At 54.1% G+C, this 13760-nt stretch overlaps 2 protein-coding genes across 3 annotated transcripts in view; one reads left to right on the forward strand and one right to left on the reverse strand.

Moving 5' to 3' along the window:
- The window catches only part of LOC102065444 (class I histocompatibility antigen, F10 alpha chain-like), a 469176-nt gene that overhangs the window by 417385 nt on the left and 38031 nt on the right, over window positions 1-13760 (forward strand). The window lies entirely within an intron of this gene.
- LOC141725889 (uncharacterized) lies at window positions 2187-11577 on the reverse strand. Its single transcript, XM_074530052.1, has 2 exons — window positions 11445-11577; window positions 2187-3063 (listed from the first exon to the last, which is right to left on the reverse strand). Exon 2 carries the CDS (start codon window positions 3034-3036, stop codon window positions 2284-2286), a length of 753 nt encoding a protein of 250 aa, XP_074386153.1. The 5' UTR covers window positions 3037-3063; window positions 11445-11577; the 3' UTR covers window positions 2187-2283.

Genomic DNA, 13760 nt, shown 5'->3' on the forward strand with positions numbered 1-13760 from the left:
TGCCATTGTCCCTCCAGCCCCATCCCTCACCCTCGTGCTTGGTTTTGGGGGATCCAGACCCCGCTTGGCTCTGTCTGGGGGGGTCACATTCCCCCTTTCCCTGAAATCTGGCAGCTCTTGGGTGCTGTTTCCTGAGAGGAATCTCTGAGTTTTGGGATTTTTGGGGCACAGTTTTGGAGGGGGACAGCTCCCTCTGGCTTTCCCCTTCCTGCTGTGGCCCCTCAGCTGCCCCTGAAACCCTGGGGGTGCTGGGATTTCCCTCCTGGGGACAAGGACGTTCATCCTCTTCCAGGAGCCCAATGCCTGGCTGGGGCTCCAGGTCAGGGGGTCCTTGAGCAGCTGCCCCAGAACCTCCCCCTGAGTCTCCCAGCACAGCCAGAGCTACTTGGCCTGGGGTCCCCAAAGGCCTCAGCAAGCCCCAGGTCCCTCCCAGGAACCCTCAACTCCCTCCAACCCAGCATCCCCCACATGCCCTATAAGTTTTCCCCATGGCACTGGCCATGGCCATGTCCCCACAAGTCGCTGCCCATGTCCCACCATGTCCTCACCCATGGCTGTCTCCCCACCGTGTTTCCATCCCTGTCATTGCCCCCAACATCTCCATCTCCCTGTGCCCCCACGTCCCCATCCCCCTCCATGTCCATGTGTCCCCTTGTCACTCTCCATGTCTGTGTCCCACCATGTCTGTGTCCACCATGACCACACCCATGTCTTAGTTCAATGTCTTTATTTTCATCACTGTGTTGGATATTTGAAAGGGATGAAGAGAAATTAAAAGAAAATCAAGCTTAAAAGAAAAAGATTTCCGTGTCCGTGCCTGTGAGAGTCTGTGCAAAATATCCTTCATTTTTGCCTCACAATTGCCATGAAGAAAAGACCACTGAAAAGTTAAAACTGTTGAGCCAGTGGGGAGGGGAAGTCATGCAATCGTCAGCTTGTTTCCACGGGTGTTATTTGCGTAACACGCCATGCTGAACACGAAGGGGGCATTCTGCCCCTTCTGAACAATGGACTCTCCCTACCTCCTGGCCTGCCTGGCTTGAGCTCTGGGTGGTCTCCCACAGAAGACCCCTCTCATCCGCCCTCAGCCATTGTGACAGACAAGCAGAAATGCAACTCTCTCCATCAAAGAACCAAGACAAGAAATCCCCGTGCAAGAAAACCCCCCTTGCACCTTCTTCCAGACACTGGGACTGAACCCCTCCCTGCTCAGGGGAGGTGTGCACGAAGGGGGGAAAAGCTGCGCAGAATAAACACACCTGCGAGCATTGGGCCATGAAAACAATGGTTTTTGCTTGTTTTGGCTTGGACTCTGTGTACCCCCCTTTTTCTGTTCTTTCCCCCTCCCTGGAGACCTTTGTTTTGGCTCCCCTTCCCCCAAATGAAAAATCGTATAATTGGAGCCCTGGTTAGCCGTGCTTTTCGAGATCTGCCCAGACGTGACCCATTGAGCTTTGATGACTGGACCCCAAAGGACAAAAGCAGCATCATGTCTCGGTAGCTATAACCCATCTTCCCTCTTTTCCTCCCTCTTTCCTTATCTTCTCCCTTTTTTCCCCAGTTCCGCTCACAACGTATTTCAGTTGTGGTTATTTCAATAAAACTGCATTTTGTTCATTTGTTACTGCAAATCCCCTGTGCCTTGTTGGTTATTTTTGCACCTAAAAATCATCGCATTACCCGTCCGCTGGGACGGATCATGACAGTGCCGGCTGAGGTTCCACCTGCTTGGGTGGGAAAGAAGAACCTTTTTTGGTGGAGTTTCTACCCTACTGTCTCCAAAATTTTGGTCTTTTCCTCACTTTTTCACCATCTGCCTGTAGAAGACGCCCTTAGGCAACAGGAAATTAAAATCATGGAATCCCTGAAGTTAGAAAAGACCTCCAAGACCATCCAGAACTCCTTGATGCCACCAGAAGATAGGACTGAATACAAAAGATGTTCTGGGGTTGAAAGCCAAGAAATCTGCTCTCCCCAAGGAATTCCCATTGTTGGTCTACCTCCTGATGGATGTTCTGCTCTCTGCATTCGTCCAGGTGCCCAGAGGGAGCCAGGAAGATGTGGAGCCCCCCAGCCAGGTGTCATCCCAACACAGATCACCAGGGCACTGCCTAACAGAGGTCACGGGGGATCATCCAATGTGGATCTTCCCATGGAGGATGGAACTGGAGCAGTGCTCTTCCCACACTCAGGGCACTCACAGGGCTTCCCTCAGTGACGCCTCCGTTGGTGCTTGGTCAAGGCTGAGCTCAGGGAGAAGCTCTTCCCACACTCCCCACACTCTCAGGGCCTCTCCCTGGAGTGGATGCGCTGGTGGGAGACGAGGGCGAATTTGCGGTTGAAGCCCTTCCCGCAGTCAGGGCAGCGGAACGGCCTCTCGTCTGTGTGAATCCGCTCATGTCTGAGGAGAGTGGAGCTGATCTGAAACCTCTTCCCACACTCAGGACACTCGTAGGGCTTCTCCCCAGTGTGGCTGCGCTGGTGTTTTCTCAGGTCTGAGCTCCACCCATAGCTCTTCCCACATTCCAAGCAGGTGTAGGGCCGTTCCCCAGTGTGGATCCTCTGGTGCTGGATCAGGTGGGATCTCTGGTTGAAGCTCTTCCCACATTCCCCACATTCATAGGGCTTTTCCCCAGTGTGGATCATCTGGTGCCGGATCAGGTCAGAGCTGTCTCTGAAGCTCTTCCAACAATCCCCACATTTGTAGGGTCGTACCCCAGTGTGGATCACCTGGTGCTGAATTAGGCCAGAGCTCTGTCTAAAGCTCCTCCCACACTCCCCACACTGGTAGGGCCGTTCCCCAGTGTGGATCCTCTGGTGCTGGATCAGGGTGGAGCTGTAGCTGAAACCTTTCCCACATTCCAAGCACTTGTGGGGCTTCTCCCTGCCATGGGGCTTCTCCACCAGCTCTGAGCTCGGGCTGGATCTCCGGCCGCCTTCCTGGCTCAGGGGGGCTCTTTCCTCCTCACAGTATCCTGGGCTGGGTTTGCAGCCCCTCCTCATGTGGGATCTCCAGGGCTTTTCCTCCTCCTCCATCAGGCCAAGCCTTGGGAATAAAAAATCCTGGTTTGGGTTAAAAAAAAAAAAAAATAAAAAGAATAAGAGGATGCCTTGTACTGGGAGTTCCTCCTTGCCCAACTTCATCTCAGGAACTAATTGGACATCTTGTGTCTGTAAGAACCTCCAAAACAGTGAGATTCAGCACAAAAATTCTGCCGACATCAAGACACAGATCAAAAACTCCCCAAACATCATGATTTAGCAAAAACCTCCTCCAAAAGATAAAGATTCAGCCCCTGCAAAAAACCAAAGCACCAACATTGAGCCCAAGAAAGCTCAGAAACACCAAGATTCACCCCAGTGAAATTCGTGGATCCTCTTCCCTGGATATCTGCTGCATATGAGGGGGCAATGCTCCGGGGGCTTGGGGTAGAGCCTGCAGATACAGGGAGAAATGGAACCTTGTGATGCTTCTTGTTTCTGCTCCTTCTCCTGTGTCCCCACTCTTCCTCACACTCCTCTTCCTCCTGCTATTCCTCCTTCTCCTGCACAATCCCACCATCTCGTCCCACGTGCAGCATTTGACCATTTTGTTCCTCAACCCTGCTTCTCCTTCCCTTCTCCTCCTGCCCCAGGCCCAGCACACACTGCTGGCTCCCTCTTCCCCCCAAACCCACAGCATCCCACGGCAGGGGCAGGGATGGAGCTGGGGCAGGTCGGGCTGGGGCAGCGCTGGGCTCTCGGCCGCTCCCGCCCGCACTCGGTCCCCACTGCAGCCGCTGCCGCCAGGACAGCGCGGGGGGGCCCGGCCTTGGCGCTGCCCCACTCCCACCTCCCCAAATTCCCCTCAAGGGGGGCGCTGGGGCCGAGGGGGGGGGCACAGGTGGGGAACGCTGGGAGATGCGGGTCTGCCCGGCAACTACTGAGTCATCATCAGCGTGTGCGCTGATTGGCTGAGCACTGCCTGAGGGGTGGACCTGCAGCAAGGGGGGACACCCTGCTCCAGGGGGGATGTCCCACAAATGGGGGACCGCCATGAAAGGAAGAAGAGGAAAGTGTCTTTACAAACAGATGCTGTGAATCTGCTCAGAGATAGAGCCAGGAACTTGTACATAAGGAAGTGACAGGAGAAGCCACCAGTTTCAGAAAATGTTATCAATTAATGACAGACTGCTGCTTAGCCAAGGTCCTGCTAAATTCATGAACTTCGAGAAGAACAACAAAGACTTCCCAGAGCCATAAATATCGTTTGCTATACGAAAGTGGGGAGCATATTAGGAAGGGGAAGCAGTAGGTGGATTGGGATGTCTGTAGCTCTCAAGTACTTCAGCCAATACGGAAAGAGAAAGGGAGATGTAGACAGGAAACTTAGGATGATCAGGAGGCTGTGTCCTCCAACAACTGGAGAGACCCCATAGGAAATGTCCCATGGCTTCTCCCTTTTTTTTTTTTTTTTTTAATGAAATTATTTTTACAGGAGTCCTCTGTCTTTTTTCTGAACAGAAATCTCTGGTGATGTCCATTTTTCCACACACCTTGGGACTCGTCTGGAATCCCTTGCACCATCTGGGGCGGTGGGCAGTGAGTGCAGCTGAAGGTGCCTCACCCAGTTTGGGTGATCGGCTCCCTTGGGGGACAGCAGCACGTGGGATTGATTGGGTACCTGAGTGAGCAGGAGACAGACGAGTGACACATCAGGGGGGGCTCTGAGGAGTCAGCAGGGAGAGAGCACTGAAAATCTCATCAGTGAGTGCACTGGGATCTTTGGGGAGTGAACATGGCAGGGCACCCATGCAGGGTAGAAAAGAGAAAGCCGGGAAAGGGGTCCTGTGCCAAAGGGATGGTGACCACAAAATATCTCTGAAGGATGCCTTAGGGGAAGGTTGAGGGAGTTTGCACATTCCCCCAGAGGTAATTAAGGACATGGATACCCAGAGGGGCAATAAGGGAAGCAGAGAAGGGATTTAGACAACAGGATGGATGGATGGATGGTGTTGGTGTGCTGGGAAGAGACCGGGTGAAGAGGAGTGTGCAGCAATACGGTTAAGGCAAGAAGCAGCAAGAGGAATCTATGTGGTAAGAAAAAGAAAAGAGGAGGAGGAAGAGAAAAATACTGAGGATTGGGATGTTTTTCAGCAGGGTCTTATCCACAGCCTTTGTCAGCTGATCATTTGTATCCCTGGTTTCCAGGAGAGGAAAACAAGGAGGTCAGGGTTTCAGGGGGTTTCTCTGTGGGGGGCAGCGGCAGCACCGGGCGCAGAGCTGCGGCACCGGGAGCACGGGCTGGGGGCCTGTGGGGAGCTGCGGGGCCGGGCCGGGGCTGTGGGGCAGCCGGGGCTCAGCGCCGGGCGCTGCCTGACCCCACCAGCCCCGGGCAGGGCCGGCAGCGGCCCCCGGCCCCCAGGAGGCTGCGGGACGCCCCGGCCGCTGCCCGGCCCCGTGCAGCTGCCGGCCCTGCCCACCGGGGGGCGCCTTTGGACACTGCGGCAGGACAGGGAGCGGCTCTGGGCTACGGGCTGGGGAGGGCACCCTGAGCACAGGGAGGAGGAGCAAGGAACACCTGGGAAATGTCGATTATAAGGGAAGGATCAAGATATTCTTTGGGTCGCTGGAAAACAAATGATTTTGCAGAAAGCTCAGCAGCTGTCAGAGGATGAGCACCCACAGGCACTGAGGGGGCTGCAGGAGGGGCACAAGAAGGCCCTGCAGCACTTGGGCACAAAGGCACAGCAGGTGAATGCAAGAAGGGAGCAGCAAAAGGCCAAGCTGAAGGCAAAGGCCAGGGCACAGTTCCTACAGCCCCTGAGGGATCAACCCCAGGGCCCAAGGGGGCCCCAGCACCCAGGGCACGGGCTCGGCCACAAGCACCTGGCAGAGGCATTGCCCTCCTCGGCAGGGGAGAGCCCACCCAAACAGCCCCTGGCAAGGAACCAGGGCTCCAGCTGCAGGGCACAAGGACACTGCAAGCACAGACAGCAGCACCCTCAGCACCAGCAAGTCCACCCCTTGATGGACATGGATTGGCAGGGCTGTCACAGCTCCCATCACACCAGGGACCCTCCACACTGCAGCCCTTGAGAACATTCAGGGTGGGTCTGCATTGAGAGGAGGCATTTCCTGATGGACACAGGGGCCTCTCAATCCACTCTGAATCTTAGACCAAAGGGGGAATAATGCTAGAAATATGTTTAATTAGTGAGGAGATAAGTGGGAAAGAGCAGTGGTTTTATTCAACCACTATTAGCAGATGTGGGCAATGGGTTTGAAATGGATGAATTTTTATTTGCTCCTAATTGCCATCATGATTGACTGGGAAGGGATTTGATTCCTAAACTTGGAACACAGATTAATTTTATAAAAGGTGATACAGAGGCCATTTCTGTTGTAGCTCTGTGTCTCATGTCTGTCTGGGCCTGCACTGCCACAGCTGCTGGGGAACACCACGGCACAATTCCACTCTGGGGCTCACTTACACCCACACACTGAGCTGGCTGAAATAAGATTACACCATGAGAATGTTGTTTCTAATTAATGCTACTTCGATATTGTCTGTTAGTTTTGGGCCAGGGGTGTGAGAATCAATTTTTATTCTTAGCAGAAGAAGTAGAAAAAATCGTTATTGCTTTGGATTCTTTTTCTTGTGTGTTTGTGTGGCTGTTGGAGATTGCAAAATTTTGGTCTGGATTTTCTGGTGTTTAGCTTCAGGCTGCATTTTGCAAAACTAGAAGAGCTTTAAAGGTGTCCCTTTAACTCATAAACAGTTAATAGAACACTCTTCAAAAAAACCCTAAAAATTAAAAATACCCCAAACCCTGGCTTGTGGGGTGGGGGGCATGTGTGAGTACGCCCTGGAAGTGAAGCTCCATTCCAGGCAGCCTGCAGAGGAGCTTTAGAAATGCAAATGAACACTGCTGGGCAAAGGGTGGACAATGCACCTGAGTCTCTTGCCTGGGGCAGGAATTGGGCTGATTCCCTCTGCCCCTCACCCCAAGCTCTGCCTGCTGGCACTGATGGAATTTGCACAGCTCAAGGCAGAGCCCAGGGGGAGGATATCTGACCCTGCAACACAAACGGGTGAAGCTGCAAAGGGAAACGGCAAATGGAGAATGTTGAGAAAACTTCACTATAAATAATTAGGGGAAATCATCCCTCTGCCCACTCCAACATGTGCTGTCACTGTCTATATGTTATATAGGATGTATTAGAGCACTGAGATGTTCTAGCTATCACAAGTTCAGGGAAATCAGTTTGGAATCAAAGTATTTGATGATTTAATTAAAGAAAAGTGGTCAATTGATGTAGTCTTGGCTCAAGGGAGCGCCGAAAAATGGGAAAAAGCTGAAAGGCCACCAGAACAAATCCTACAACACCATGGACCAGCCCCTGGGAACCCGAACCAATTCATATCAGGAGCCACAGAACCCATTTCTCATTTCAATGGCATCATTAGATTACAAGCTGTCCTCGCAATAACCAACCAGACAGCTCCAGCTCCTGACCTTCCTGCTGACCAATCCACTGAAATGAGGAACACAACACTTAACCATAGGATGGGATCAAACCATCTGTTAGCAGAAAAAGGAGGAGTTTCTGGAAAATTGAATGACTCAAACTGCTGTTGGCAAACAGATGACAAAGAAAAACTGGTGAAACAGATAACAAAGGAAACAAGAAAGCAGCTCATGCACCAATCCAAACGGTAAAAGGATGGAATGTGTCATAGTTTGAGAGGAAGTAAGTTTTCTGAGATACGCTCTAGTCACCAATAATTGTTCAGATTTTTATATTAGCACCTAGTGTAGCCACTAGAGACATTAGATCCGCCTCTGAGAATGCAGGGGTTAAGAGCAAAGAACTCTCCGGGGAAGATCTCTTGAATTCCAGCAAGGGAAGTGAAGAGGCCTCAGCACAGAAGGGTGGGAGAAGCACCAGGAGGCATCGGGCAACCCCCCTGTTATGAACAAAAATTCAGTTAATATTTTTTTTGTGAGAAAGAGTTACAGGGACGCAGCCAGGTCTGTCTCTGCCAGGGTTCTTAGTGCTTTGTTATTGTAATACCGGGTCATTGAGGCTTATCTCCTCTTTTGTATTAGTAAAAGCCCTGGCTGGGTGCGGTAGATTGCCCTTCCCCGAGGCAGCGCTCTCTTACAGCATAGGGAAGACACCTGAGAGGGTGGGGGTGGTTATGCAAAGTGACTCCAAAGTCCAGAATGCTTTGTGGGACCACGACTCGAAATGCAACGAGAAAACCCCAAAAACAACGAGCCAAATAAGAATTGAGAGACTAAAATGATGTCTGGACATGAGGAGCCGAATGCTGAGCCTGCAGAGATGCTGAACACCTTCGGAGCCCCTCTCGCCCTGAGCAGAGAGTCGTCCCAACGCCGGGACCAGCCATCTGAAAAGCTCCAAGGACAACATCTGACGGGGACACCACGCCCTAAAGGCTCCCACGAGGACTGGATCCCCGGCTCTGCCCCTAGCGGACAGAGCTGCGCATGTCCTCCTCCTCTGAGTCGCCCTGGGAGACGCGACGGGGACTGCAGCCCTGCCGGGCCGCCCAATCCTGAGCTGATCACTTTTAATAAAGGCATTAAAAAGGAGAAGAAGTCTCCTGGCCCTGTTTATTTCACCCCCACCCAGAGACAGAGCAGAGCCAGTGCCCCCTTGAAATTTGATATCAAGCGCTGGCAGCACAGCCCGGCCTGTGGAGAAGGAGGGAGGGGGCAGCCAGAAGGTGTCCGGCCGCTTGTGGGAGCTTTGAACCCTTTCTCAGACAATGAAAACTTTGCAGAACATTAACCTTTCCTAGAGGAGAGATAGAGATGAAATGGAAGAAAGAAGTGTGCAAGTGTGAAAGTGAAGAATCTTAAGTGAGAAGAGATGATAAAGCAGCTTAGCCAGACTCTTCTGGTTATAGCCATGGACAGAACCATGTTTCCTGTGACACAGAAACTGCATCCAGAGGGAGGCAATGGCTCAGACCCAACAAAGTTCAGTGTTAGTACCCCTCAGCACCAAGGAGGGAAATTTGAAGAAGACAAGTGTCCCAAAGATGAGACTGTGCTCTGTTTGGAACAGGGCAAAGCATCCTAAAAAAGACAACCCTAGATCAGCTCTAGTCCATGGTCAGTAGTGAGAGCAGAGACATAAAGGGAAGAGGTCACAACAGCAGATTTACCCCTGGTGGTGCCACGAGGGACACAGAAACACACAAAGTTTCAATGGTGTTTCCAGAAGAAGCCTATAGCACAAGAAAGACTCCTCTCCTCTTGATGAATTGAGAATTGATTATCTAAAGACTAGTGATAGACTGAGAGTTGAAATTTGAGAGGTAGATGTATTGGAATTTAGTAGAGAGAGGAGGAAATGTTTTTAGAAAGTTTTCATTTTCCCTGTGTATATCTTCTTATTTAGAGTTGTAGTTTAGTTAATAAAGTTTTCTTTTCTTTATTTCTAAGCAAAAGCCTGCTTTGCTTATTCCTGGTCACATCTCACAGCAGACACCAGAGAGAAAATATCTTCATAGGAGCACTAGCATTGTGCCAGCCTCTAACCATAACAAAATGGGACACGGTTTTGTGGCTCCCTGGCAGACCATGGGTTAAACAAATGCTGTTTCTCCTCTGATGCACTACAGCAACTCTCATCTTTGTACCATGCTCCACACCTTGAGGGTGCAGCTCATTCAGCAGGTGAGGGAGGGGATGCAGGTGGCAGCCAGGCCTCCTGATCCAGAAATGGCTACAGAAGGACAGGGAATGAGGGCACTGAGAATAATCCCAAAATCAAAGAGGACCCAGGAAGAAAAAACAGAGTCAATGAGTGAATCTGCCTGGAGATAGGGTCAGGGACTTGTAGATAAGGAAGTAACGGGAGAAGCCATCAGCTTTAGAAAATGTTAGAAATTGACACAGAAAGCTCCTCAAAGTCCTGTTGAATTCCTGAACTTCCAGAAGAACAGAGACTTAACAGAGCAGTGAATATCGGCTGTTCTACAAAAGTGGGGGTGCACATTAACGAGGACATGCAGTTGGTGGATCGGGAGCTCTGAACCTTCCAAGCACCACAGCCAGGGGGCAAAGGGAGATGAGACCGGGAAAATGAGGAGACAAAGGAGGCTGCGAACTACAACAATAGCAGAGAGCACACGGCAAATGCCCCACGGCCTCTCCCTCTGCTCAGCAATAAAGTCACTTTTACAGGACTCCTCTGTCTCCTCCGGGCACAGAAAGCTCCGGCCGCGGGAATTTCCCCGCACAGCCCCGGGCACGGGGCAGCCCCCTCTGTCCCAGCCACAGCAACCGGGCCGAGCCAGCGCTGCTCCGGCAGCGGCTCCTGCCGAGGCAGCGGCCGCAAGGAGACCGCGGGCAGGGGATGCCCGAGAGAGGCCCCGAGCCCCTGGAAGCCCCTGCAGAGCCATGGAAGGGGCTCCTGGCGGCTCCTGTGAGCCCGGGGGGATCCCGCTGGAGCAGCCCGCTCCCGAGGGATGTGTCCCGTGGGAGGGACCCCAGGCCGGAGCAGGACGAGGATTCCTGTCCCTGAGGGGAGGCTGTGACAGGACCGGGCTGTGACCCCCATCCCCTGCGCCTCTGGCTGGGGAGAAGGGAGGGAATGCGGGACAGAGTTAAGCCCGGGAAGGAGAGAGAAGTGGGGGGGGATATTTTCGTAGGAATTATTTCAGTTCTCATTCTCTTGCCCTGCTATGTTTGATAATAAATTCAATTAATTTCCCCAAGTCAAGTGTGAGAGGAATGATGGATTTTGTCCTTACAAACAGGCTGTGGGTCTGCTTGTAGATAAACCAGCACTGAGAGATAAAAGAAAACATGGAAAAGATTCCACTGATTGATGAATGGGAAATGATATTTGCTTTTACAAACAAACTTTAGGTTTGCTGATAAATGAAACTGAACACTGAAAGATGAAAGAAACAATGAGGGAAAACCCTAAATTCCATAAGAATTAAAAATTAAAAGGAAGGGTTATACATCAGAAGGAAATCTTCAGTATCGGGCGTTATCGGGAAATCTGAACCTCTCAAGTACCACAGACAATAGGGAAAGACAGAAGGGAAATGCGGCCGGGAAACTGGGATTAAAAGGGAGGCTGCATCCTCCAAAACTTGGAGAGACCCCAGGGCAATGCCCCATGGCCTCTCCCCTTTATTTGAATAAAGTAAAAGGACTCCTCTGTCTCCTTTTTGGACATAAACCTCTGAGGTTTGTGGATGAATTTTCCTGACAAGTGCGTTGTGCCCGTCACCAGTGATTGAACTGTCCCACCCTCACCCAGACCCTCGAGCCTTTCCTTACGTGCTCTGTTTCCTGCCCAGGGGCAGGAAGGAAGTGACAGAGAGGTTTTGGCCTCTCTCCAGCATCCCCTGCTCCGGCCTGGGCTCCTGCCGGGGCTGCAGGCGGGTCCCGGCTCCGTCCCGCACTCACCCCAGCTCCCAGCGCCCTCAGGTCCCGGTCACGCCGAGCTCCCGGCGGTTCGGGGCAGCAGCAGCGGCTCCTTGGCCTCCTGCCCGGGCCGGGGCCAGCGCCGGGGCCGCTCCGAGGCCGAGGCTGCCGGGAAATGTCGGATTTCGGGGAAAGGGAAGCGGGGCCGTGCCGTGTGCAGAGCCCGCGCCGTGTGCACAGCCCGCCCCTCGCTGCGATTGGCTGATTCTGCCGTCACTCCTCGAGCTCGCGCGCTGATTGGTGGGAGCGGGGCCAAGCACGGCCCCTGGTGCAGCCCTGAGGGCGGCCCTGGCTGGGCAGAGCCGCCATTACCGGAGCCTGGTGAGGCGGCGGCGGAGCTCGGAGGCAGCCCCAGGGCAGCCTCTGGGCACGGGGCAGCCGCTTCTGTCCCAGCCACAGGAACCGGGCCGAGCCAGCGCTGCTCCGGCAGCGGCTCCTGCCGAGGCAGCGGCCGCAATGAGACCGCGGGCAGCCGCTCCCGCAGCGCCCTCACGCCAGCGGCAACACGGGCCGGACACGACACAACGAACCCGCCCGAGCCCCCTGCCGCCCCCGAGGCCCGCAGCCAGCCCCGAGCCCCCGCACAACCCAGCGCGGCTCCCACCTGCGCTGCGGCCGCCTCCGAGCTCCGCCGCCGCCTCACCTGTGGGGTCCCGGTCACTCCCAGTATGTTCCAAATCACTCACGGTAGGATCCCAGTTGCCCCCAACACGGTCCCAGTGGCTCCCAGTCATGCCCTGTATGGTTACTTTCACTCAGTCCCTCTCAGTAAGAGCCCGGTGTGGCCCCAGTCACTTCCAGTGTGAGCCCAGTCACACCTTACACGATGCCATTTGCCTCTGCTGTGGTCCCAGTTGCTCCCAGTATAAGTCCAGTTACCTCCAGTATGATCCCAGTTACTCCCAGACACTCCCAGTACTATGCCAGTCCCTCCAAGTGTGACCCCATCAGTCCCAATATAATCCCAGTATGACCCCAGCATGGGCCAGCTGCTCCCAGTGTGATCCCAGTTGCTCCCTGCATTATTCCAGTTTCTCCTCGTCACCCCTACTACAGATCTGACCAGTCCCAGTATGACTCGAGTCAATCCCAGGATGATCCAAACCACTCCCAGTCCCTCCCAGTATATCTCAATTGTCCCCTGCATGCTCTGAGTTGCCCCAGTAGCCCTCAGTGTGGTCCCAGCATATCCCAGAATGATCCCTGGTACCCCAGCTCTGCTCCCAGTGAGTTCTTTTCCAGTCTGTCCCAGTCCATCTCAGTCCCTTCCCAGCAGCTGCTGCCGTTTCCCAGATTCTGACTTCCCTCCCCCCATTCCCGGGCACTGGGACCCCCCTGCACCCCATCATCTGGCACCGAGACCCCCCTGTATCCCCATTTCTGGGCAAGAAAACCCCCCTGAACCTCCATTCCCGGGTACCGGGAACCCCCTGAACCCCCATTTTCGGTCCTGTGACCCACCTCAATACCGTCCCTAGCACCAGGACCCCTCTGTACCCCCTCATCTGGCACCAGGACCCCCCTGAACCCCCATTTTCGGTCACCGGCGCCCCCGGAACCCCCATTTTCGGGCACCGGGACCTCCTCAAACCCCGAATTCCGGGAAGGAAACTCCCCCTGAACCCGCATTTCCCGGCAGAGGAGCCCCCTGAACCCCAATTTTTGGGCACTGGGACGCCCCTGGGGCCCCCAATTTTCCCGAGGCGCTTCCTGGAAGGGGTTCCAGGGGTCCCAGAGGGTCCCATGGGGTCCCAGGGGGTCTCAGCGAGGATCCAGATGAATTCCCTGGAATTCCCCTTTTCCCCGTCTCGCTTTCGCGTCTCCCAAGCTGCGTCCCCGGGATCCGCCCGCCTCTCCCAGCCCCAGACCCCCCTTCCCGTGACCCAGGGACCCCCTGGAGCCCCATCCCTGCCTTTCCCACCTCCCAGACCCCACTGCCCTCAACACCGGGGACCCCTGGACCCCCGTTTGGTGGGCACAGGGACCCCCTGGATCCCCCATCACGCCTCTCCCAGTCCCTTCCTTGAACTTCCATTTCCGGGCGAACCCCCCTTCCAGGGCACAGAGACCCCCGTGAACGTTCATTTCGGGGCATCGGGACTCCCCTGTGCCCCTTCCCCAGCCCCGATATCCCCTGCACCCCCTTATCTGGAGCCTGGAACCCCCTGAACCCCTATTCCTGGGCACGGAAAACGCCCTGAATCCAAATTTCTGGGCACCGGGACTTCCCGAACCCCCATTTCTGGGCACTGGAACTCTCCTGAACCTCAATTTTCAGGCATCCTGGAAGGGAACCCC

Source organism: Zonotrichia albicollis, chromosome 31 (genome assembly GCF_047830755.1).
Source record: "Zonotrichia albicollis isolate bZonAlb1 chromosome 31, bZonAlb1.hap1, whole genome shotgun sequence".
NCBI lineage: Eukaryota > Metazoa > Chordata > Aves > Passeriformes > Passerellidae > Zonotrichia > Zonotrichia albicollis.

What these genes read in the sequence shown, in the direction of transcription:
- LOC141725889 (XM_074530052.1), bottom strand. Translation starts at nt 3,036, where the DNA reads ATGGAGGAGGAGGAAAAGCCCTGGAGATCCCACATGAGGAGGGGCTGC.